We start from the raw sequence: 25,552 nt of genomic DNA on the forward strand, positions 1-25,552 counted from the left end.
CAAGAAGCTTGGCACCATCCAGGACAACACAACCCGCTTGATCGACACTCCCTCCACCACCAGTGCCCATTGGCATCACTACAGCAACTCGTCAAGCCTCCTTCAACAGAACCTAGAAGAACAAGCCTAGCAGGCACATGGGAACATCATCATTGCAAGCTCCCCTCAAAGTCACACACCATCTTGATTTGGAAGTATACTGGTGTTCTTCTATTCTTGTTGGATCATAAACCTGACCTCCCTCCCCAACAGCACCTACACCTAATGGACTGCAGTGGTTCAAGAAGGCAGCTCACCACCACCTTCTCAAGAGCAATTAGGGATGCGCAATAAACGCTGGCTTTGCCAACAATGTCCACATCCCATGAACAAAAGAAAGCAATTCTTTCCCTCGACCTCTCCAAGTGTGGACCTCAAAGATACTCCTTAAAACCGATGTCTTAGACCAAACTTTTGGTTACCTATACTGATATCCCATTCCTTGGATCACTGCCAATTTATATTGAACCGGGCTCCCATGAAGAGGTTTGATCCATTTTCCTATGTTAAAGGTGCTATACAAATTCTTCAAAGGCAGAATTGTTACAGTAACCTCCACACCATTAATAAGAGCTGACCTGAGATGTTGCTGGGCTGTGCCAGGCTCTGGGTTGTTTGCAAGAGAACCAATCCAAGCCACAGTGAATGGAATGAAAACCAACTCTATATGACGATTCGCATCTACTTCCAACAGGAACATTGATATCCGTCGCAAACATTCGACCCACATGCAAACCACCTGCTCCTCGGTGTCTGTTGTCAGGCAATGCCAAGACCTAATGCATTCCAACTCAAATGAGCTTTCCAATCTGTAGCCCCAGCTAACAGCACCGATATCTGCTGCCAGTATAATTTCTCTGTGAATGATTCTGTTCTTGCGACTTGGACAGACTTCATGGAAGCGCTGTCAACACCTCGTGCATTGTCAGTTGGCAGGTTCGGTTCCTTGCATCTGTCTGACCTCCGTTAACGTTTTTCATTGGGTTAGGCGTCCTATTTTTCTGCTTACGAACGTGACAAACGTCAGGATTCGGATGGCCAGAGGGCGGGGGTGGTGGTTTATCTGGAAGAGCACTCCTTTGCCTGTGTAACCAAGCTGTCAGCATCCAGCTGAACAACGCCACAAACAAAAGCCACAGCTCACCAGGTTGTTAATTCTTATAAACAGAAAACCATTTTAGGTGCATAATTTGGCCCCTTGAACAAATAACGGCGCGACAGTAAGCGGGCTTTTCGCAATGAGTTTCAGTGAGCGAGGGATACTGCACCATGTCAGACTGAGGCCCCAGGATGTGCCGACTATCCTGGCTGCAGTAGGTGTACTGATGCGTTGCTATTTATCCTTCATGGTCTGATTCTTGGCCTATTGGGCCAATATTCGGAAGGCTTACTCCCAAAGACACTGAGTGTAATTAAATCTTGCAAATAACTAATGACAGCTTGGAAAGGAGGCTGTTCTTGCGCCCACCCTGGAATATTTGACCATGTGCCATAAAACTTCAAGACACAGGATGTTTCGGCTGACATGTGGTTCCATGCACAGGAGACCCGAAGCTAAACTGTCCTTGGCCTGTGTCCAGGAGGCAGTAATCTGGGAAGGGTGTGCTCACCCTGTATCATTTAGTTTGAAAGGAATCTTTTTGCGGTATCAAAATCACTGAACGTTTAACAGAATCCTAGGTCCAAACAGCCTCAACAATAAGTTAACACTTGCAACGCTTGTTTTGTTTAGAATGGCGTTTAACTGTGACAGAAAGTTCAGGCTCTACACCCCCTCCCTCCCCCAGATCTGTGCTAAATTAACTAATCTTGGTTGGGTTGGAGCTGGTGGAGGAGCAACGGTTGTTCACGGTGACCCAGCACAAGGGAGTGGGGGGGGAGAAGGGGCGGGGATGTAGCAGGGAAAGAATTTCACCCTTGTCCCTGATCATTATCTACTGATCACTTCGAGGTGTAGTGGAGATTTTAGCCTGGTCGCTGATCGGTATCCACTAATCACTGTTAGAGGTTTACTGGTGTATACATGTGTAGAGGGCAGAGGAAGCTCTTGCTATGATGTCTCGCTGTCCTAACTCCTCCCCCTCCCCCACTACTCTCGCTTGCAGGGTGAAATAGCTGGCTGTATGTTTGCCAACCAAACACAGATGAGGTGCCGGCAGTATCTGGTGTCAGTGAGAATGATCACCTTCAGCAGAGGAATACTATAGGGGTCACAATTGTTCCCCCCTCCCCTCCCCTCCCCATCTCTGTACATTGTTTTGTTCTGTCCCAGACATTGCCAAGGCTTTTGGCTTGCAATCTGGCCGCCAACAGCCAGGCTATTCTGGGATTAGCCTAGTAACCTAATCACGAATCATAAATAAACTGCAAATGTCCTGGGTATGGAAATCTCGGAGCTAGAAAATAAATCAAGGTTGAGAATTTTGACGAAGGGGGCAGCACGGTGGCACAGCAGTTAGCACTGCAGCCTCATGGCGGCTAAGGATCCGGGTTCGAATCCCGGCTCTGGGTCACTGTCCATGTGGCGTTTGCACATTCTCCCCGTGTCTGCGTGGGTTTCACCCCCACAACCCAAAGATGTGCAGGCTAGGTGGATTGGCCATGCTAAATTGGCCCTTAATTGGGAAAAAATAATTGGGTACTCTAAATTTATTTTAAAAAAATTATTTTGACTTGGCGCAACAGTGTGAAAGGGGAAATATCGATTCAACCCTCATTTTGCATCTCTCCTGAATAATAAAACTAAAATTGGATAGGATGTACCATGAGCAGTTGATTCATTACCACCCAGAGTACAATATCCTCTCTATGGCAATGTTGTCTCCTGAAGACACCGTGTTATGTGAGGGTACAGTTCTGCCAAAGCAAGCAACCCTCTTCTGTCCTGCGTAAGTAGTCATTCTTCATTTATGAGCACAGACATTCTGTCTTGTGGGACTCTTCAACTTTAAGGCCATCGCACCACACCACACACACACACACACACACACACAGAGCAGAGGTCATCAGATAGTAATCAGTATTAGAATCCTGAATTTTCTTTTCACTTCCCCTTATCCTTCCTCAGGGATTGATCACTCGCACATGTTGGTGGATTCCCCCTTATGAACATCAAGGGAACTTATGCTGCTTCTTCTATTATGCAACCGTGATGCTGGAGAGCCAAGTGTGTGGTGTGTAAAGTGCAACATTGTAGGATTGTGGCACCACTCACGGCAACACAGTGGCTAGCATTGTTGCTTCACAGCGCCCGGGATCGATTCCCGGCTTGGGTCACTGTCAGTGCTGAGTCTACACCTTCTCCCCGTGTCTGCGTGGGCTCCCTCCAGTTTCCTCCCAAAGTCCCGAAAGACAGGCTTGTTCGGTCAATTGGACATTCTGAATTCCCCCTCTGTGCCCGAAAAGGAGCCGGAACGTGGTGACTAGGGGATTTTCACAGTAACTTCATTGTACTGTTAAAGTAAGCTCACTTGTCATACTAATCAAGATCATTGAAAATAAAATTAAATTACCACTTACCTGGCAGGGAAGAATCAACGATCAGGCAGTTTCATCTCCCAGGATGAGGCTATCCCATGGTACTCCGGGTACTCCGGAGCTGACCCCTGCCATGTCCCCAATTGCGGGGTACTCAACTTCAAGGTTTGTTTTATTGGGAGACTGTGTTTGCACTCAAGCTGGACTTGTGGTGCAACGTCAGCGCATCTTACTCCAGATCAGAAGGTTGTGCGTTCAAATCACGTGAAACTCACAGAGTTTTGTGCGGCACAGTGGTGGACTGGTTGCCACTGCTGCCTCACAGCACCAAGGACCAGGGTTCGATTCCAGCCTTGGGTGAGTGTCTGTGTGGAGTTTGCACATTCTACCCATGGCGGCATAGGTTTCCTCCGGGTGTCCGGTTTCTGTCCCACTGTCCAAAGATATGCAGGTTAGATGGACTTGAAGGATGGGGTGGGAGAGTGAGCCAAGGTAGGATGTTTTTTCAGCAGGTTGATGGAGACTTGATGGGCCGAATGGTCTCCTTCTGCACTGTAGGGATTCTCTGGTTCTATGGATTGCAAATTTACACTCCTTGAGAATTGAGTTTCTCATGAAACATCATTGGCAAAGCAATCATGCTCTAAAAGTGCCTATTTGGTAAAGTTACCTTGGTGATGAAGTAAAATCACCGCAATCTGTTGGGATATTCGAAGAGTTGACACCCATCTGCTTTGGGAATTGACACACCAGTTGTTAAGTGGACTATTGCTTAAATTGCTTCCTGTAACTTGGACATCAAGATTTTTTTTTTTTAATTTTAAGACAATCCACTCCAATCACCTGTGATGTGAAGTAATTTGCTATAAGGCCAGAATGCAATGTGTGAACTTGCCCAGCAGTCGTGTCCGGTTTTACATTTCCTCAAACTGAAAATAATGAAACTTGCTGGAGGAGGACATACCATTACATACCACCACATGCCATTACACACCATCACATACAATTACATACCATTGCATACCACCACATGCCCTTACATATCATTACATACCATCACATACCATTGCATACCACCACATGCCCTTACATATCATTACATACCATCACATACCATTACATACCATTGCATACCACCACATGCCATTACATACCATCATATATTACCACATGCCACTACAAACCATTACATACCATCACATACCATCACATGCTGTTACATATCATTACTGCACCCTTCAGCTCATAAACGTTCCATAACCAGAAGGATGTGGAGGCTTTGGAGAGGGTGCAGAATTGATTTACCAGGATGTTGCCTGGTATGGAGGGCATTAGTTATGAGGAGAGGCTGAATAAACTCGGTTTGTTCTCAATGGAACGACGGAGGTTGAAGGGCGACCTGATAGAGATCTACAAAATTATGAGGGGCATAGATAGAGTGGATAGTCGGAGGCTTTTTCCCAGTGTAGAGGGGTCAATTACTGGGGGGCACAGGTTTAAGGTGCGAGAGGCAAGGTTTAGAGGAGATGTACGAGGCAAGTGTTTTTACACAGAGGATAGTGGGTGCCTGGAACTCGCTGCGGGAGGAGGTGGTGGAAGCAGGGGCACTTTGACAAATACATGAATAGGATGGGAATAGAGGGATATGGACCCAGGAAGTGTAGAAGATTTTAGTTTAGATGGGCAGCATGGTCGGCACAGGCTTAGAGGGCTGAAGGGCCTGTTCCGATGCTGTACTTTTCTTTGTTCCTTGTTCTTTTGTAACTTGCTTGTCGCTAAAGTGTGAGCGGATAATGGGTCAGTGAGGGTAGCAGAGAGATGTGACCTTTGTTAAGAATGGGAACAGTAATGTGGGTAGGGGAGGGAGAGGTTAATGGTCTGTGCCACCAGCCCAACATGGGCTGATAATGAATCGACAGCTAACTTTTCACAACACCGATTCTCGCCCCACTGCAGTTCACATAATAATGGTTCAAACTTTCTTTGGAGACTCATTTCCTAAACTTACAGTTACTTTCTCATGGGAAGTAATGAATTTCTTTTCTAAATTCATGCAAAATGAAAACTGGACACACTGAAAATTCAGCTGCCAATTCACCATGAGGCCATTTTATGCTGCTGGTTCCGCCAACTATCTATCACTTTAAACAATGAGATTTAATAATCATAATCTTTATTGGTGTCACAAGTAGGCTTCCATTAACACTGCCAATGAAGTTACTGTGAGAATCCCCTGGTCGCCACACTCCGGCGCCTGTTCGGGTACCCTGAGGGAGAATTCAGAATGGCCAATTCATCTAACAAGCAAATCTTTTGGGGCTTGTGGGAAGAAGTCGGAGCACTCGGAGGTAACCCACGCAGACACAGGGATGTGGTGATATGCCTGTGGGCAATATCATGGATGGTGTGCGACCTCAAACCAGCAGGTGACGGTACAGACACACCACGCAGTCTCAAGATCGTGGTCATGTGACCAGCGGCTCCCACATTAGTGGAGACACATCTGGCCATCAGCAGATGGTTGTAAGAGATGATAGTAAGACAAACAGGTGAACACTCATGCTAGGTGTAGTTCCAGAGGTGCACAAAGAAACTCCATGATAACTTGCTGTGTAACAGATCGCTATCTTACAATGTGTGATTCAATAAAGATCCTGGTTTGGACAAGTCTAGGTGTTTGGTGGATCCCTTTGCAAGGCATAGAAGACCAAACACAATAGGGGAGAACGTGCAGACTCTGCACAGACAGTGACCCAAGCCGGGAATGGAACCCGGGTCCCTGGAGCTGTGAAGCAACTGTGCTAACCACTGTGCTACCGTGACTTAAGGATTGAGAAAGAAACAGAAATGATATAGAAGTGTGAATTGAAGCGACTCAGGTAGAGGTCGATAAATAAAAGGAGGGAAAGTTTAGGAGAGCGAAGAAAGGAAAAGGAATTGATATTAACTAATGTTTTCTTGTTCAAAACCTTCACTGATCCTTAGGTTGAAAGAATGTTGAGTCTGATCTCGCTAAAAATGTTCAATATTTGTTAAAAAAATCTTTTGACTACATGCTGGAATGAGAGTGAACAGTTTGCACTTGTTCCCATTCTGGGCCAGAGAGGATGATTGGTTTCACTTTAACAATAATTACATTATTTGAAAAAGCTCCTTCAGCTCTTAATTAACTTTCTGTGATGGGTTAGATAAATATTTACGTGCTGGCCTTAAACATAACGGAGAGTTTGAGGGTGAGCGATTGTGTACCTGAAACAAACTGTTCTGGAGAGCTACAATGCACGGTGCATCTCTTCATTCCCCTGTGGTTGCTGGCTGATTTACACATTCAGCTGTAAACTCACCATTATTCTTCCAGCAAGATCTGGCCCAATGATATTTTTTTCACACTAGGTGTCAGTGAACTTTCTGTATTGAACCCAATATTAATTTTATATTTCTTTCAAAATTACGGGGTAACCTTTTGACCGAGATATTAGTAATTAGTGGCCAGCTTCTGGGGGTAATGGGGATAATAGTTCAGGATTGACGAATTTGGGATGTGCTTATAACAGGCCGATTTTGCAGGATCACAAACCTTTGGGTGGGTTAAAGATATATACTTCTGAAGAGTGTTTGGTATATCTTTTCCCCAGTAAAAAAGAGGGAACATTAACATGTCCATTTTATCTTACAAATGAATGACTAAAAATTGCCCAGTTCTGATTGTGATGTTAACCAAGAACATTATGTAAAAGTATCATTTCAGGATTCCTAATTTGTTTTCAATTCCGATGTGTATTCCTTCCCGTTCCCAGCAGCAGGGAGGGACCTCTGCCTGATATTTTGCCATCTCTGTGGTGTTGGCGGTACTGCCCTATTGATACAGCCACAGAGCAGCCTGGCGTGTGCCTGCTTTATTCTGTCACGAGGATAACAATCACTTGGCATGGTGCACTGCACCGAGATTAGGCACCTATTAAAAGGGCCGTGCATGGGTCCTGCTCTTGAATTATGTGAGCCTATAACTGGAGCTATCCATAGAATTTCTCCAGTGCAGAGGAGACCATTCTGTCCATCGGATCTGTACCCACCCTGAAAGAGAACACTACCTGTGCCAACTCCCCCACCCTATCCCTGTAACCCACCTAACGTTTGGACACTAAGAGGCTGTTTAGCATGGCCAATCCACCTAACCTGCACATCTTTGGACTGTGGGAGGAAACCGGAGCACCCGGAGGAAACCCACGCAGACACGGGGAGATGGTGCAAATGCCACCCAGACAACAACTCGAGGTCGGAATTGAACCCGGACTCTGTGAGGCAGCAGTGCTAACCACTGTGTCACCGTGTCGCCACGGTACTATGGCTGTGGGTGAAGGGGGGGAGTCTCTGCCGGTGAGTAGCAGGTTACGCTGATGATTATCTGGTTATTTGCCAAGCAATTTGGTCTCAACCTGGACAGTATTTAGATTCATTCGTACTTTTCGAAACAATCAATAATCCTCGACCATGTTTGATTTCAAGAAGAACTTTGGGGCAGTTTGTTGATGTGGGAGGAGAGGGAGAGCTTTTTAGCAGCAAATGAGGAAATTCTTTCTTATTTCTCAGTGACTCTTGATGCATGCACGATAAACCCAGAGGCTCCATGTTAACCCCTAGAATGGGACTGGTTGTCGGGTGAGTAATGTGTCCTCCCAGCAGGTGGACTGGCCATTGGCAAGCTCAGTGAGAAGCAGCTGTCAGGGGTCGCTTTTGAGGGGCCCACAGGTACAGTTCCTGTCAGAGGATACGAGCTCCAGTCAGGGGAGAGGGAGGAAGATCATAGAACATACAGTGCAGAAGGAGGCCATTTGGCCCATCAAGTCTGCACTGACCCACTTAAGCCCTCACTTCTACCCTACCCCAATAACCCCTCCTAACCTTTTTTGGTCACTAAGGGAAATGTATCATGGCCAATCCACCTAACCTGCACGTCTTTGAACTGTGGGGGGGGGAAACTGGAGCACCCGAAGGAAGCACATGCAGACACGGGGAGAATGTGCAGACTCCGCACAGACAGTGACCCAGCAGGGAATCGAACCTGGGACCCTGGCGCTGTGAAGCCACAGTGCTATCACTTGTGCTACTGTGCTGCCCTGGTTCCACATGGAGCCCGACTCCTCTTGGCTTGCAGTAAAACTCGGGCAATTCCTTTTATTTCGCTCCATTTTCCATGAAGCGTTTTTTCTATCCTGTACAGTTGGAAATTTTCAGTGGATCAATATGCTGCAACTGGACACGCAAACCACCGGTTTTGGGAGGTGGCCAAGCACCTGATTTTACTCTCCAACACCCTCTGCTGGAAAATCTTCACTCATGCACAATCAGGCCTGACTCTGGTCTCAGGATGGCCTGTATGGAGGTGGGAATCGGGGGGGGGGGGGGGGGGGGGGGGGAGTAGTGCAAGGGGTATGGTCCTTGAAAATTGTGCTGAGCCACGTCAGGTCAGCTCCCTAAGGCACCCCGCCATCAGAGAAGCTTCCCAGGAGCGGGCTGGGCCCCAGATCAGGAATACCTGTTGAATGGCTTTGGCGTGCCAGTTACTATATTTAAAGTTCCAATTATGGGCTATCTAGATGGCTCTCCACCCCCAGATACGTGCAGACGTTGTCAACTCCATGAGGACATTGCTGTCCTCTGATCGGACAAGGGACACCGCCTGTTTAGATGGTGAGTTCAGAGGCAGCCAATTCGGAGACCGCCTCCGGGAATATCCCTCTGCTGGTGCTGGCGTGGGGAAGTACACACCTGGCACCGCCATTTGATTCGACTGTCCCGAAGCCCATGGGAAAAGCCAGTCTTTCTACATAAACTACTGATATTCAACTGCCGAATGAATCATCACTTTGCTGGAGCACTGGTAAAGTTTGCTGCCACTGTCCAACCTTGTAGGTCGGCACTCTCAGGTGGGCAAGTGAAATTGGAAAGTGAGGCAGGGTCGAGTGTGCCTGCTTCGAATTAGGGCAGCAGCAGCTCTTGGCACAAAGGTCATTCACAAGGGCGTGCCGAGTTGGAGCGTGCTGCTATTTGGATGGACACTCGCAGCCAGGGCTGGCAATGCACCATCTGATAGTATCACCTACCCACACTCACTGTTCAGGCTCCCACGTTGAGGGACGGCCCATGGGAGAGGTAGATGCTGCCAGGCATCTCCCTCAGAGGGAGAGAAGAGGAGATAACTTAAAAGGTGTATTTTATTGGTAAATTGACAAGCTCTCCAATGATGCATCAAACTTGAGGGCTCAACATCTTTTATTTTGCATACTTGAAAAAAGTTGCGGGCGGCTTTAGTTTCCGCGCATACTCAAGTTGAAAGTATCGACTAAATCTAGTCTGTACAAACGTAGAGTGCTCTGGTTGTAGGCTGAATGTGTTGTGCTCCAGCAGAGCAGAAGACATTTCTCTGCAGGGACACAGCAGGTGGATGAAGCTTTTGGGAAGAGCATTGTACCGCCCTCTGGTGGATTGGTTGTATTTTACAGGATTATTGTTCATGGACCCAGGTTCACCTTTCCCTTTTTGATGGTGCTGCTTCTGCTAGGTTACAGTGAATGTAGGAACTGCGAGATGCAGAAAGACTAAGGTTGCTCCAATGCGCCCCTGTTGTGCTGAGACTCAACACGAAACAGCGATAATGGACATTAAGGCAAAAGCTTGGTCAAAGAGGTAGGTTTCCAAATGTGTGTTAAAGGAGGAAAGCAAGGTAGCCAGCCAGAGAGGTGTAGGGAGGGAATTCATGAGGTTTGAGTCTAGGAAACTGAAGGGGCACGCCACCAATGGTGGAGAAATTAGTCGGGGATTCTCAAGGCCAGAATTAGAAGAGTGTAGGTATGGTGAAGTGTTGTGGAGCTGGAATCACAAAATCTGAGAATTATTAAGGTGCAAAAGGAGGCCATTTGGTCCATCGTGTCTGCACCGGCTCTTCAGACAAGCATTCGACTCAGTGCCGTTCCCCTGCCTTTTCCCCGTACCCCGGCACATTGTTTCCATTCAAGTAGCCATTCTAATGCCCTCTTGAGTGCTCTGATTGAGCCTGTCTCCACCACACTTCCAGACAGTGCAACCCAGAGAACGGAGGAGAATACAGAGATGGAGTAGGGGAAGCCATGGAGAGATTTGAAATCAAGGAACTTTAAAACCAAGGCATTGTTTAACCAGATATCAATATACTGGGTGGGATCTATCCGTCCCGTCGTGGTCCGACGGCAGTGGGCTTGAGGGAAGCCAGAAGATCCAAGAAGGCAGCCAATGGCTGGTGACTCCTTACTACCGGCCTTTGGTGCAACGGTGTTCTGCTTGGTACGGCCAAAATTCTGAATGCGCGCATGGAAAGTGAAGCTTGAATGCATGTGAACATCCAGAGGAAGGGAACATCGGAAGGAGAGATGAATACCCTGGAGGTGGATCCTTGTTGAAGACGTCAGAGTGAATGTATTGTTTGAGAGAGAATTCCCGGGTAAATTCTTTGAGTGTGGAGATTGGAAACCCTCGTGAGGAAGAGATTCAGGCTCACCATGTGACAAACGTCTAGTGTGGCGGGGGGAGGGTGGTTTTATAATAAATCCATGGAATCTGCTTTGGTGATATCTGCCACTTGAATTTGGAATGTGGTGTGCCTGACAGTTCACCAATTAGTTCACTATAAAAGGTATAATTGAGGTGAAAGAATAGTGTGATTTGACTCATTTACTGGTGTTTGTATTGAAATCTTTCCAACCGTTTTGTCCAGTGGATTACAGTTCTTTTTTGTTTGTTTGTTTAATAAACCTTTTATTACTTGCGTTTAAAGTTAATCGAAAGGCTCCTATGAATCTGCTCAGTAACTGCCCTCCACAGTGTCTTAAAAAGAAATTCTGATCTATCGATCCAGGTTCCACTCTGGAGCATGTCTTGCCGAGCAGTACATCAGCTGGGGCCATAACACACTCCCTTTCTTTTCCCTCTCTCCTCCGTTTGCTTTTAGTCTTTTTCTTTCAATTTCTCCATTCTTCCTGCCTTTCAAAGACCATTGAAGCTACAAGGCTGTTGAAGTAACAAATTTTGTTATGTGATACAAAATTCAAGGGGGGAAATATTAGCAGCTGGAGTTGACTACTTCTATCAATGTGTTACATTTAATTATAGCTCTTACTGCTGTTGTCCAGGTGAGCAATTATTAACTTCCTGACTGTACAAGTAGTTTGTTGTGAGGGGGGAGGCATGGGAAAAAGATTAACCCCTGGATTTGCTCATGTGATGCCAGGTTTTCCATGTTAGTTTAACTGTCCACTGTTTGTGTGTTTATGTGTGACTACATCCCCAGGACATGCAGAATCCACAGATTGTGTAGAGTTGAGTGTTGCCATATCCTTCTGGAACTGCGGACTCCCTCAAAATAGGGCCAGTAACCAGAGGCTGTGTCTCGGGGCGAATGTTTCTTGGAGCTGGACTGTTTATGAGACCAGAAGGTAGCTCAGGTTAAAATCAATTATCTTCAATTTCAGAAAGATAGAAACCAGTGTCCTTAACTTTGAGAGAAAATGATCAAATGTCTTAATTCTAATCATAGAATTACTATGGTGCAGAAGAAGGCCATTCAGCCCATTGATTCTGCACTGGCCCTTGGAAAGAGCACCCTACTTAATTCCACACCTCCACCCTATCCCCGTAACCCAGTAACCCCACCTAATCTTTTGGACACTAGGGGCCAATCCACCTAACCTGCACATTTTTGGAATCTGGGAGGAGCATCCTCCAGATGCTCCAGAACATCCGTGGATCCCCACGCAGACATGGGGAGAACGTGCAGACTCCACACAGGCAGTCACCCAAGGTCAGAATCGAACCCGGGTCTCTGGAGTTGTGAGGCAGCAGTGCCAACCACTGTGTCATCCTGCCACCCTATTAATTTGGTTTCAGTCAGTCTAAATCCTCCCCTCTCCCAATTTTTAATCCCATCTTTTTATCTTCTGGGCCCTTCATGTTCCTTCCGACAGGACCTTCCCACTGAACTGATTCAGACGCTGGCTCAGTCCCATCATGTCAGGTTAAGAAAATCTCTTTTTGCCTCGAATGACTGTCATTAACAATTGTTCGACAAGTTGCCCGCGACACAGTATAGGGTTCACTGGTTTCTGCCAGAGTGCTGGAATGTTGTACTTCAGCATGCGGCCACGAGGTGGCAGAATTGGCACATATAAATGAGTATCAAATCTGTACTGCATTGACAGTAATGGATTTGTGAGGCAGCGTCTAAAATGACTAACCTGTCGAACGTTGGCTGAGATGTCTGATTAAGTTTGACCCCAATATCCTGGAGCACTGGGTGGTTCCAAGCGTTAATTCGCTACCCTCTCACCCCTGGGTCTGTGTCTGATTCCAACCCAAATAACCACGGCGAACATCACCTCACTCTCTCTCTCTCTCTCTCTCTCTCTCTCCCTCTCATTCTGCCAGCTGTGAATGTCCTCAGTGAATCCTTCAACCAAGCTGCTTGTGGCAGTAGATACCCAGCACTGAGCTTGGGGCGGGGGGGGGGGGGGGGGGGGGGGGGGGGCTGCAGAGAAAGCTTTCATCTCTACTAATTGCTAATATATCTGGTGTGAGGGAGGTCTTGTGATGCAGTGGGTGGTGTCCCTTCCTCAAATCCAGGTTCGAGTCCCCAAGGAAGATGGGTTCATAATGTGACCAAACATGTTTTGATTATCAACCTGCAAATCCACTCAACACACGGCAGCCAGGTGGTAAGAATAGGAGATATTCATGGTTAGCTATGTGACGGAAAGAAAGTCGGAGCTACTACCATCACCATCCATAGCTCCGGATTACAGCATGCACGTAAACGTGCAAATTACCCCAGCAACCCCACGCTCCCTGGTGCAACACACCATTTTGCCGCCATGTCTGAAATGGGAGCACTTTGGAACGGCAGTGCTCTCTCTGTCCACTAGATGGCTCAATTTTACACACCGCCCGACCCCCTGACCACCAGGAATGCTACCTTCCAGGACGAGTAACAACTTGACATTTGTAAGACTTTCAGTCAAGTTCAAGAAACTTGAGCCTGATCAACGCTACCATATAAAGCAAAATATTCCCTTCCACAGACATGACAGCTTTCACTAATCAACACAGAATAATTAAACGAAGGAAACATGGTTTTATGAAAGAGAAAGCTTGTTTGACAAATCTATTAAGAATTTATTGAACTTCCAATCAGCAGGGGGATGAGAGGGTATTTGAATTTTCAGAAGGCATTTGATGCTGCAGGATCTGTCAAACAAGGATAGGGATCCAGGGGATAGGCGGTAATATATGAGGGTAATGAAATGAAAATGAAAATCGCTTATTGTCACGAGTAGGCTTCAATGAAGTTACTGTGAAAAGCCCCTAGTCGCCACATTCCGGCGCCTGTCCGGGGAGGCTGGTACGGGAGGCTGTTCAGTGAAGAGAAGAGAGAGTGGGAAGGAGTAATTTCCAAGGCGGCAGTGTGTAACGAGTGGAGTGCTGTAGGGATCAATGCTGTGACCTCAGTTATTTTCCAATCTAAATCGATGACCTTGAACCGAGTGCAATGTATCCAAGTTTGCTGATTATAAAAAGTTACAACACAAGGTTAAAGTCCAACAGGTTTGTTTCGAATCACTAGCTTTCGGAGCACTGCTCCTTCCTCAGGTGGATTCAGGGTCCTCAGGGTCACGTGAGGGAGGAGCAGTGCTTCGAAAGCTCGTGATTCGAAACAAACCTGTTGGGACTTTACCCTGGTGTTGTAAGACTTCTTACTCTGCTCACACCAGTCCAACGCCGTACCCGCTAGTGAAGCTGGTAGATGTAGTGTGATGTGGGAAATTGCAAAATTACCCACTTTTGCAGGAAGATTGGAAAAACAGGATTTGTTGAAAAGGCGGCACGGTGACACAGTGGTTGGCACTGATGCCTCACCGTGCCAGGGAGCCAGGTTCAATTCCGGCCTCAGGTGACTAAATTTCCGCTTAGTGTCCACTGGGTGTAAATCTTTCTGCGTTGTTGTGGCTGCGTTGTTGTGGCTATCAGTTGCCTCTGAGTGAACTGCGCTGGCGATAGTTTGATTTGATTTATTATTGTCACATGTATTAGGAAACAGTGAAAAGAATGGTTTCTTGCGTACTATGCCGACCAGTCATACTGTAAATAGGGAAGGGAGGAGAGACTACAGAATGTAATGTTACAGCCATAGCTAGGGTATAGAGAAAAGATTAATTTAATGCGAGGTAGGTCCATTCAAAAGTCTGATGGCAGTAGGGAAGAAGCTGTTCTTGAGTCGGTTGGTACGTGACCTCAAACTTTGGTATCTTTTTCCTGATGGAAGAAGGTGAAAGAGAGTATGCCCGGGGTGCGTTGGGTCCTTAATTATGCTGGCTGCCTTTCCGAGGCAGCGGGAATTATAGATAGAGTCAATGGACGGGAGGCTGATTTGCGTGATGGACTGGGCTACATTCACGACCTTTTGTAGTTTCCTGCTGTCTTGGGCAGAGCAGGCTCCATACCAAGCTGTGATACAAAGAATTCTATAAAAGTTGGTGACATGCCAAATTTCCTTAGTCTTCTAAGAAAGTAGAGTCATTGGTCGGCTTTCTTAACTATAGTGTCGGCATGGGGGGACCAGGACAGATTGTTGGTGATCTGGACACCTAAAAACTTGATGCTCTCAACCCTTTCTACTTCGTTCCCATTGATGTAGACAGGGGTATGTTAGACATAGACATAGAATTTACAGTGCAGAAGGAGGCCATTCGGCCCATCGAGTCTGCACCGGCTCCTGGAAAGAGCACCCTACCCAAGGTTAACACCTCCACCCTGTCCCAGTAACCCCACCCAACACTAAGGGCAATTTTGGACACTAAGGGCAATTTATCATGGCCAATCCACCTAACCTGCATATCTTTGGACCGTGGTTGGAAACCGGAGCACCCGGAGGAAACCCACGCACACACGGGGAGGATGTGCAGACTTCGCACAGAGTGACCCAAGCCGGGAATCGAACCTGGGACCCTGGAGCTGTGAAGCGATTGTGCTATCCACAATGCTACCATGCTGCCCTTCTCCTCTACGCTTCCTGAAGTCAATGACAATCTCATTCGTTTTGTTGACATTGAGGGAGAGATTATTGTCGTCGGACCAGTTCACCAGATTCTCTATCTCATTCCTGTACTCTGTCTTGTCATTGTTTGAAATCTGACCCACTACGGTGGTGTCATCAGCAAATTTGAAAATCGAGTTGGAGGGGAATTTAGCCACAGTCATAGGTGTATAAGGAGTATCATAGGGGGCTGAGGACACAGCCTTGTGGGGCACCGGTGTTGAGGATGATCGTGGAGAATTTAAAAAGTGGGACATGGTGCCGCTATCACTGGCGGGTAGAGTGCAGTCCGTCAAAATGACGGTGCTCCCGAGGTTCTTGTTCCTTTTTCAGTGTTTGCCGATCTTTATCCCTAGGGCCTTTTTTAGGAGGATGACTAGCAGCATCATGAGCTTTGTTTGGGCGCATGGGACCCCGAGGGTGAAGAGGGTCTTCTTGAAGCGGGGTAGAGATGGGGGGGGGCTGGCGTTACCCAGTCTCTCGGGGTATTATTGGGCGGCCAATGTGTCGATGGTGCGCAAGTGGGTGGTGGTGGGGGAGGGGGCAGCATGGAAATGGTTGGAGATGGCGTCCTGTGGAGGTACAAGCCTGGGGGCCCTGGTAACGGCGCTGTTGCCGCTCCCTCCTACGAGGTATGCCACGAGTCCGGTGGTGGCGGCTACCCTCAAGATTTGGGGGCAGCGGAGGCGACATGGGGGGAAGTGGGGGGCTCGATGGAGGCTCCGTTAAGGGGGAACCGTCGGTTCGTCCCGGGGAACATTGATGGGGGGTTCCAGGGTTGGCACAGAGCGGGCATCAGACAGCTGAGGGACCTGTTCATTGATGGGAGGTTTGCGAGCCTGGGGGAGTTGGAGGAAAAATTTGAGCTCCCCTCGGGGAACATGTTCAGGTACCTGCAGGTAAAGGCGTTTGCTAGGCGGCAGGTGGAGGGATTCCCTTTGCTTCCCGCGAGGGGGGTGAATGACAGGGTGCTTTCGGGGGTCTGGGTCAGGGATGGGAAGATATCTGATATCTAACAAGGTAATGCAGGAGGTGGAGGAGGCGTCAGTAGAGGAGCTAAAGGCGAAGTGGGAGGGGGAACTGGGGGAACAGATCGAAGACGGGACATGGGCTGATGCCCTGGAGAGGGTTAACTCTTCCTGCTCATGTGCGCGGCTTAGCCTCATCCAATTCAAGGTGCTGCACCGGGCCCACATGTCCGGTTCTAGGATGAGTAGGTTCTTTGGGGGCAAAGACAGGTGTGTTCGCCCCCAAAACGGGGGGGGGGGGGGGGGGGGGGGGGGGGGCGTTGACTATGTTTATTTAATTTAAATTTATTTTTAAGTTATCTTGTTGTTTACTGGGTTTGGGAGGGGGTGCTACATGCGTTGCTACGGTCTTGGGGGTGTTATACTTAGTATGTTGTCTTATTGTTGCTTTTCATTGTTTGTTGTTATATTTTCTGTAAAAAATTTCAATAAAAATTATTTTTTTAAAAAGAGGATGATCGTGGAGGAGGTGTTGTTGCCTATCCTTACTGATTGTGGTCTGTGGGTTAAGAAGTTCAGACTCCAGTCGCAGAGGGAGGAGCCTAGGCCCAGGACACGGAATTTGGAGATGGGTTTCATAGGAATAATGGTGTTGAAGGCTGAGCTGTATTCAATAAATAGGAGTCTGACATAGGTGTCTTTGTTATCTAAGTGTTGCAGTGTTAAGTACAGGGCTAGGGAGATGGCGTCTGCCGTATAAGCCTAGAAATCGAGCATGGGCTGAATCAGTCCTGGCTGTGTTGTCTTTCCTCTAAAACTCTGCCGAGGTAAACCATCCGGGTCCAGCAACGGAAAACAACCACCCGAGTACCTGGGGGCAGTTGGCACATGTGGCTTGCAATGAGCCGCCAGCAACTCCGTGAGTTTTAGGAGCGGGATACAAATCAATATCCGGGATTATTTAAGGCAAATCATTTTATTGCATTGAAACATTTGTTATGTGGGTATCTACCTGGAAGGGAACCTCTGGCAGATTGAATACATACAAAGTCAAATCGTTCCAATATCAACAAAAAGGAAACCACAAAGCTTTGCCCAGCGTAACCTGACCGATATTTGCAAAGAAACTGCACACATAAACAAGTGAAGGGTTTTGATTGGTCCAAGAGGAATTAGCGAACAGGTTGAATTAGTTGTATGGCAGTAATCATTCCACTGGTGAACAGAGCTGATAGAAATGAGAAGACCTGCCTTTTTGGATAATTTGGTAATAGCGATTAAACACTGTGATTTTATTTTTTATTTTGCAGGCTTGTCATGGGTGTTCGACGGGATCGGGCTGTGACTGTAGTGGAGTGAAAGGTGAAAAGGTAGGTTTCCAAACCCCCTCCCTCACATTTCTGTCCCAGCGGGAATGAAGAAAGAGCGTTTGGAGGCGATTTCCCCATAGGGAAAAACCGGCGGGCACTTTTCAAAATCTGACCTCGAAATTGCATTCCTTCGGAAATCCCCTCTCAGGATAAACAGCGTCAGACAAGCGGCAGTCGGAGAAATTGCAATGATGTGGTTCTTTCTTCCAGACAAATAGCTACGTTGTTGTGAATATCACAGAGCTAGAGTCTCCGCCGGCGGAATTCTCCACCGCGCAGGCAGCGCGCCCACGCCCGCGGGTTTCCCATCGGCCAGGGGAAATCCCACTGGCAGGTGGCGGGAACGGAGAACCCGCTGCCGGCGAGGGCGCACAGCCCAGGAAAACGCAGACCAATAACTTTAAGCCACACTGTCTCGGGGTCAGCTTGCTTCTGAGGTTTGTAGATTTACCCAGATGTCTTTCCCTTACATAGAACATAGAACAGTACAGCACAGAACAGGCCCTTCGGCCCTCTATGTTGTGCCGAGCAATGATCACCCTACTCAAACCCACGTATCCACCCTATACCCGTAACCCAACAACCCCCCCCCCTTAACCTTACTTTTTAGGACACTACGGGCAATTTAGCATGGCCAATCCACCTAACCCGCACATCTTTGGACTGTGGGAGGAAACCGGAGCACCCGGAGGAAACCCACGCACACACGGGGAGGACGTGCAGACTCCGCACAGACAGTGACCCAGCCGGGAATCGAACCTGGGACCCTGGAGCTGTGAAGCATTAATGCTAACCACCATGCTACCGTGCTGCCCTTTACACCCCGACACTTTTTCCATCTGATTGAGTAACTCAGAACATTCCAAAGTCACTTTTGGTCCGTACGTGTAGACATTAATTTTGCCCACTAGGTGGAGCAGTTTCCTTGGCAGCGCTGCCAGAACTGGTACAGGATCAGGGAAAGATTACCCTGACTGCGAATCAATTAGTACAACACTGGAGAATTAAGATTGTTTCAAGTTTTCTGTTGGAGACCTCAGGATGATTCATTTCTGTTTCTAAACTATTACACAGAAAAGTGCCTGTCAAATCACATGGACTGCAAGCGGTTCAAGAAGGTGGATCAGAGCCACCTTCTCAAGGGCAATTAGGGATGGGCAAGCAATGTTGGTCTCGCCAGCGATACCCACATCCCGCCAATGAATATTAAAATGATCCTTGAGATTCAGCCCCCTCTCCAAATAGCCCTTTATATAGATTGTGACTTCCTGTCTCTCACAGTCAGCCCGGACAATTCACCAGTCCTTCAATAGTTGACCATTTGTTTGTGTGTGAGTTGAAACAAGGCATAAACCTGATGTCCAGCATGGATCGTTAATCAGGAGCAGGAATCCTCAGAGCTTTACTTTGCTACAAGGGACATTAGACTAAGTTCCAGCATCAGATGTTGTGTGCTTTCTGGTTGTTTGACCCCAGACTAGACAGAGCCTCGTATCCTATATATTTGTGAAAGTATCCAGCTATGTGTAGGCATCTAGCATTTCCTTGTCCTGAATACCTGTGGCCACCACTTTTAGGTTCTTAAACCACAATTTGTTTTCAAGTTTGCTGTCAAAATATGTCTGCATTAGAAGGCACCTCACGAGCAGAAAGAGAACAGAATGCTCAGCCTGCTCGTCACCACGCTTGATGCCGTTATCAGCTGTTTTCTAAATGTAATTTGCTGCTTTGTAATTTTAAGAATTAAAAGTATATGTGTAATCTCCCTTAACTCGACACTGCCTGAGCTTTGTATGTTTATCCACACCATCAGGCACCAAGTTAGTGTAGTGCCTACAGATTCCACTAGGTGGCACTCATACAGCAGCAAATTACCTTTCAAGACCAACCACTGTGTTGGCGTGTTTGCCACCTTGCCCACATGGCCGTGCTTTCCACATCCTGCCCTGCCCAAATCAGCATTATGGGCCTGATTGACAAAATAGCAGGCGCTGCAGGAGGCCATTCGGCCCTTCGAGCCTGATCATCCAGCTCAATAGCCTGATGCCACCGTCCCGTCCCCCATATCCTTTGATCCCCTTCGCCCCCCCCAAGTGCTTTGTCTAACTGCTTCTTAAAAGCCTACAGGGCGGAATTCTTCGGCCGTAGCGATTCACTTTTCCCTATTATAGGGAAAGTCCTATTATAGGTCTAGTCCTATTATAATGCACCCCCACCACCGGAAACATCCTTCCTGCATCTACCCTGTCTAGTCCTATTATAATGCACCCCCACTATCGGGAACACCCTTCCTGCATCTACCCTGTCTAGTCCTATTAGAATGCACCCCCACCATCGGGAACATCCTTCCTGCATCTACCCTGTCTAGTCCTATTAGAATGCACCCCCACCATCAGGAACATCCTTCCTGCATCTACCCTGTCTAGTCCTATTATAATGCACCCCCACCATCGGGAACATCCTTCCTGCATCTACCCTGTCTAGTCCTATTATAATGCACCCCCACCACCGGGAACATCCTTCCTGCATCTACCCTGTCTAGTCCTATTAGAATTCTATAGGTTTCTGTGAGATCCCCACCTCATTCTTCTGAACTGTAGCAAAATAAAATCCTAACCCACTCAATCTCTCCTCATGCGTCAGTCCTGCCATCCCAGGAAGCAGCCTGGCAACCTTCGTTGCACTCCCTCTGGAGCAAGAACATCCTTCCTCAGATAAGGAGATCAAAACTGCACACAAAATTCCAGGTGTGGCCTCACCAAGGCCCTGTATAATTGCAGCAAGGCATCCCTGATCCTGTCCTCGAATCTCTCACTATGAAGGTCAACATACAATTTGCCTTCTTTGCCACCTGCTGTACCTGCCTGTGGTACAGTGACTGGTGTACGAGGACACCCAAGTCTCGTTGCACATTCCCCTCTCCTAATTTATGACGATTCAGATAACAGTCTGCCTTCCGGTTTTTCTACCAAAGTGGACAACCTCACATTTTTCCAAATTATACTGCGTCTACCATTCATTTGCCCACTCACTTAATCACACTGAAGGATCTTTGCATCCTCCTCACAGCTCACCTTCCCACCCAGATTTGTGTCATCTGCAAATTTGGAGAAGGCCTCCAGCAGGCCATCCACCCATTGGGTGCAGGCTGACTCTGGGCCCAATTAAATGGAGGGGGGGAATTTCATATCCTGAATGGAAGATCACGTGTACAATGAGAATTCCGTGAGTCTTCCTCATCAGCACGACTCCCTCCCCACAAAAGGTTCTGCGTACGGACTTAGAATTGGGTCACAGTTCACAACGGCGCCGAGGACTCGGGTTCGATCCCGGCCCCGGGTCACTGTCCGTGTGGAGTTTGCACATTCTCCCCGTGTCTGCGAGGGTCTCACCCCCACAACCCAAAGAAGTGCAGGGTAGGTGAATTGGCCACACTAAATTGGCCCTTAATTGGAAAGAAAAACCTTAAAAAAAGTGGGCCGCAGTAGTGCTTGTCGTAACATTCACACCTCCAAATGTGTTGCTGCGGTAACAGCCTCTGAGAACAAGGCTCGGGTGAATTAACTCAATTCTGCTGTCTCATTGGGACCCAGCGTGAAGGTTCCCAGCACTTGAAGGAATTTTGAAGTTATGTGATTGGCTGTTTCTGTTTCAGATGTTGGTGTTTTATGTGTATGTTGAATTTTTTACTGCCTCTTACAGGGTACGAGAGGCCTACCGGGATTGGAAGGTCACATCGGGTTGCCTGGTTTCCCAGGGCCGGAGGGGCCACCAGGATCAAGGGGTATAAAGGTAGGAGGAAGAAAGATATTGTCGCACTCTCGTTGTCGTCAGTCCGGGAGGAACAGGTGTGGGCACATTTTTCTCACAAGTTCAAACTTCCAACTGGGGCCAGTTTTAGAAACTCACGGTTTGATGGACCCTAACTGGTGTGTATTTTGCAGAGTGGGTCATTCCAAACTGGATATGCACAGGGGGGTGGTCGAAGCAGATTCAGTAGTACCCTTCAGAATGACAAACCGTTGAAGGAGTTTACGACAGGATTGTGAGGAAAGAGCAGGAGAGTGGAACTAATTGGATAATTCCACTAAAGGGTACCACAGACACGATGGGTCGAATGGCCTCCTGTACTGTATGATTTTATGTAGGAAGCAATTCTTTGATTTGGATGTCGCTGTGGATTTGATGCTGGCACCTACAGAGCTAAACCATCAACGCCTTAGTCAAACTCCATGCGCTCTTCCTCAGCACCGTGTCTGCTATTGCCAGCTGTTTATTGTTTTCAGACTATTGTCTTCATCTATTCACTGAATCTGTTGTTTATTGAGCAGCAGGTAGAATTCCACTTTGATTTTTCAGGGGGGTGGGCAAGGGGAGCCCCACCAAACCACAAGTCAATCAGATAGCGGCAAGGTGAGTGATGGGCCTTCTCTCAGCAGCGCCCCTGGCAAGGCCGTTTCTGCTTCAGGAGAAACATCTACTGGAGCCCCATGATCACGGAGGGTGACCCTGGCCACAGATAAGTAATGCAGGGGGCTGGGGTGGTGGCTGGGGGAGAGGTGTGGGAGTGGCTTTCAGCATCTCCCACACGGCCCTCCCTTCCCAATGTCAAGACCCTTGATCAAATACTGAGTGCTTTTGATGGAGGGGCCCATGGAGGTGACAAGCTGGTCACATGGTCGTACCTGCTGTGCACGCCACATGGCGGCAGCCCAGCTAGCATTGGATTAATACATTTCAAGGAAAGACCCTTTCTTGGCCTTGTCACTTGTGGTTCATCAGGCTTACCCAAAAAGAGGCAGTGAAGGTCTCTCACCACCTCCCCCAACCACCCCACCCCCCCGAACCCGATTCCTCAAGATTCTGTGCCGAGTGTCAAGGAGTACACGTGAGTTTGATTTTTGATTTGACCAAATGAACACCTGTGAGGATTCCGCACCTTCCGGGCGGCCCGACGCCGGAGTGGTTCGCGCTGCTCTTGGTGCCAACGTCGGGCCATCCCGCCAAATGCGGGAGAATCCCGGCCTTTATCTCTGACACTTGTCTTCATTTGGAAGTGATATCTTAATGTTTCCCCTCATCTTCTGAAGGGACGGACTGACGTTTGATTTCATGGGAACTGGTAAGGTGGGGGTTTGGGTGGGGGGGGGGGGGGGGGGAACGGTGGCACAGTGGCTAGCACTGCTGTCTCACAGCTCCAGGGACCTGGGTTCAATTCCGACCTTGGGTCACGGTGTGGAGTTTACACGTTCTCCCCGTGTCTGCGTGGGTTTCCTCCGGGTTCTTCGATTTCCTCCCACAGTCCAAAGATGTGCAAGTCAGGTGGATTGGTGATGGTAAATTGCCCCTTAGTGTCCAGGGATGTGCAGGTTGGGTTACAGTGATGTACGGTGGGGTGGGCGGGGGAGTGAACATGGCTAGGGTGCTCTTTCGGAGGGTAGGTGCAGACTTGAAGGGCTGAATGGCTTCCTCCTGCACTGTAGGTATTCTATGATTCTGTAGCAGCCTCTGACATCCCAACCAGCAGTCTTTCTTCATCCGAATGCTTAAGTAGTGAGTGTCTGAAGCTGCTGGGTCCGGTTGGTGTCTGAAGGCTGCTGGGCTGGGTTGGTGTCTGAAGCTGCTGGGTCCGGTTGGTGTCTGAAGGGTGCTGGGCTGGGTTGGTGTCTGAAGGCTGCTGGGCTGGGTTGGTGTCTGAAGGCTGCTGGGCTGGGTTGGTGTCTGAAGGCTGCTGGGCTGGGTTGGTGTCTGAAGGCTGCTGGGCTTGGTTGGTGTCTGAAGGGTGCTGGGCTGGGTTGGTGTCTGAAGGCTGCTGGGCTGGGTTGGTGTCTGAAGGCTGCTGGGCTGGGTTGGTGTCTGAAGGGTGCTGGGCTGGGTTGGTGTCTGAAGGCTGCTGGGCTTGGTTGGTGTCTGAAGGCTGCTGGGCTGGGTTGGTGTCTGAAGGCTGCTGGGCTGGGTTGGTGTCTGAAGGGTGCTGGGTCCGGTTGGTGTCTGAAGGCTGCTGGGCTGGGTTGGTGTCTGAAGGGTGCTGGGCTGGGTTGGTGTCTGAAGGGTGCTGGGTCCGGTTGGTGTCTGAAGGGTGCTGGGCTTGGTTGGTGTCTGAAGGCTGCTGGGCTTGGTTGGTGTCTGAAGGGTGCTGGGCTTGGTTGGTGTCTGAAGGGTGCTGGGCTTGGTTGGTGTCTGAAGGGTGCTGGGCTGGGTTGGTGTCTGAAGGGTGCTGGGTCCGGTTGGTGTCTGAAGGGTGCTGGGCTTGGTTGGTGTCTGAAGGCTGCTGGGCTTGGTTGGTGTCTGAAGGGTGCTGGGCTGGGTTGGTGTCTGAAGGGTGCTGGGCTGGGTTGGTGTCTGAAGGGTGCTGGGCTTGGTTGGTGTCTGAAGGCTGCTGGGTCCAGTTGGTGTCTGAAGGCTGCTGGGCTGGGTTGGTGTCTGAAGGCTGCTGGGTCCAGTTGGTGTCTGAAGGCTGCTGGGCTTGGTTGGTGTCTGAAGGCTGCTGGGCTGGGTTGGTGTCTGAAGCTACTGGGTCCGGTTGGTGTCTGAAGCTGCTGGGTCCGGTTGGTGTCTGAAGGCTGCTGGGCTGGGTTGGTGTCTGAAGGCTGCTGGGCTGGGTTGGTGTCTGAAGGGTGCTGGGCCTGGTTGATGTCTGAAGGCTGCTACGCCAAAGTGGTGTCTGAAGGGTGCTAGGCCCAGGTAGTGTCAGAAGGCTGCTGGGCCCGAGTGATGATTGTCAGCATGCTCCTATAGGCCCAGATGACAAGTGTCAACAGCCTGCTGGGCCGGCTGGTGATTGTCATCAGGTTGATAGGCTTCACAGCTGGAATCGGCCCCTGCCCTCCATAAGCTTGGATCAGCTAAATGCATGAGACACGTTGTGGCTTCAGTCTGTGGAGAAAGAAGTGCTTAAATTTTCTCTATTTTTTCTCAGGGTGACACTGGACCACCTGGGTTTTCAGGACCTAAAGGAATAAGGGTAAGTGATCGAGACCCAGGAGAGGTCTGTTCTCCGACTGGTGCCAAAATTAACATTAAAATTGATCTCAGTAACGGAAAGTGGGCAGTATCTCATTGGGAATCAGTTATCCACCCACTCAATATACAGCCGTACGTCAGATGGGACATGTTACAACCAGTCCACCCATTGCTGACGAATTTCCACCCGGGTATATTTGCTGCTTACAGTCGAGGTGGGCTATGTACCTTGACATAATGCCCGCACCTGCCGTGTTGAAACAGCCAGTGAAAATCTTTCAAGTTAGAATGTTTTACAAATCTACATGATGTGAAGTTCTGCTTGTAGCGTTCGGGCACCACTTTCACTTTACACGATGTGTACATTCACGGTTACAGATGACCTATTTTCCGCTAGTCAGTGTGATAAAGATTTTGAAATGGGCTGTAAAACTGGGCTAATTGTCGATCCACACAATCTATGGTTAATGGCAGCTTAGTACCTTACCACTCAGAGTGTCCCAGAGAACTGAGTAACCATGTCTTGTTTGACATAGATATAGGGCGTGATTTAACGGAAACATTTCTAATTACGATTTTGGGTGCGTTGTTGGGGTGTTTCTCGACGGTCACAGTGG

At 48.5% G+C, this 25,552-nt stretch overlaps 1 protein-coding gene and 1 non-coding gene across 3 annotated transcripts in view; both read left to right on the top strand.

The window, feature by feature from the left end:
* Positions 1–25,552, top strand: part of col4a5 (collagen, type IV, alpha 5 (Alport syndrome)) — a 276,713-nt gene that overhangs the window by 82,937 nt on the left and 168,224 nt on the right. For both annotated transcript variants that reach the window (XM_038774450.1, XM_038774451.1), the window contains exons 2-4: positions 17,913–17,972; positions 21,675–21,764; positions 24,892–24,936. In XM_038774450.1, the coding sequence (XP_038630378.1) occupies positions 17,913–17,972; positions 21,675–21,764; positions 24,892–24,936 (195 nt within the window). The remainder of the gene's footprint in view (positions 1–17,912; positions 17,973–21,674; positions 21,765–24,891; positions 24,937–25,552) is intronic.
* On the top strand, positions 3,551–3,720 carry LOC119952499. The gene has a single exon (XR_005457877.1). It is a non-coding gene; the product is annotated as a U1 spliceosomal RNA (small nuclear RNA).

The sequence above is a fragment of the Scyliorhinus canicula genome, chromosome 17 (genome assembly GCF_902713615.1).
Source record: "Scyliorhinus canicula chromosome 17, sScyCan1.1, whole genome shotgun sequence".
Taxonomy (NCBI): domain Eukaryota; kingdom Metazoa; phylum Chordata; class Chondrichthyes; order Carcharhiniformes; family Scyliorhinidae; genus Scyliorhinus; species Scyliorhinus canicula.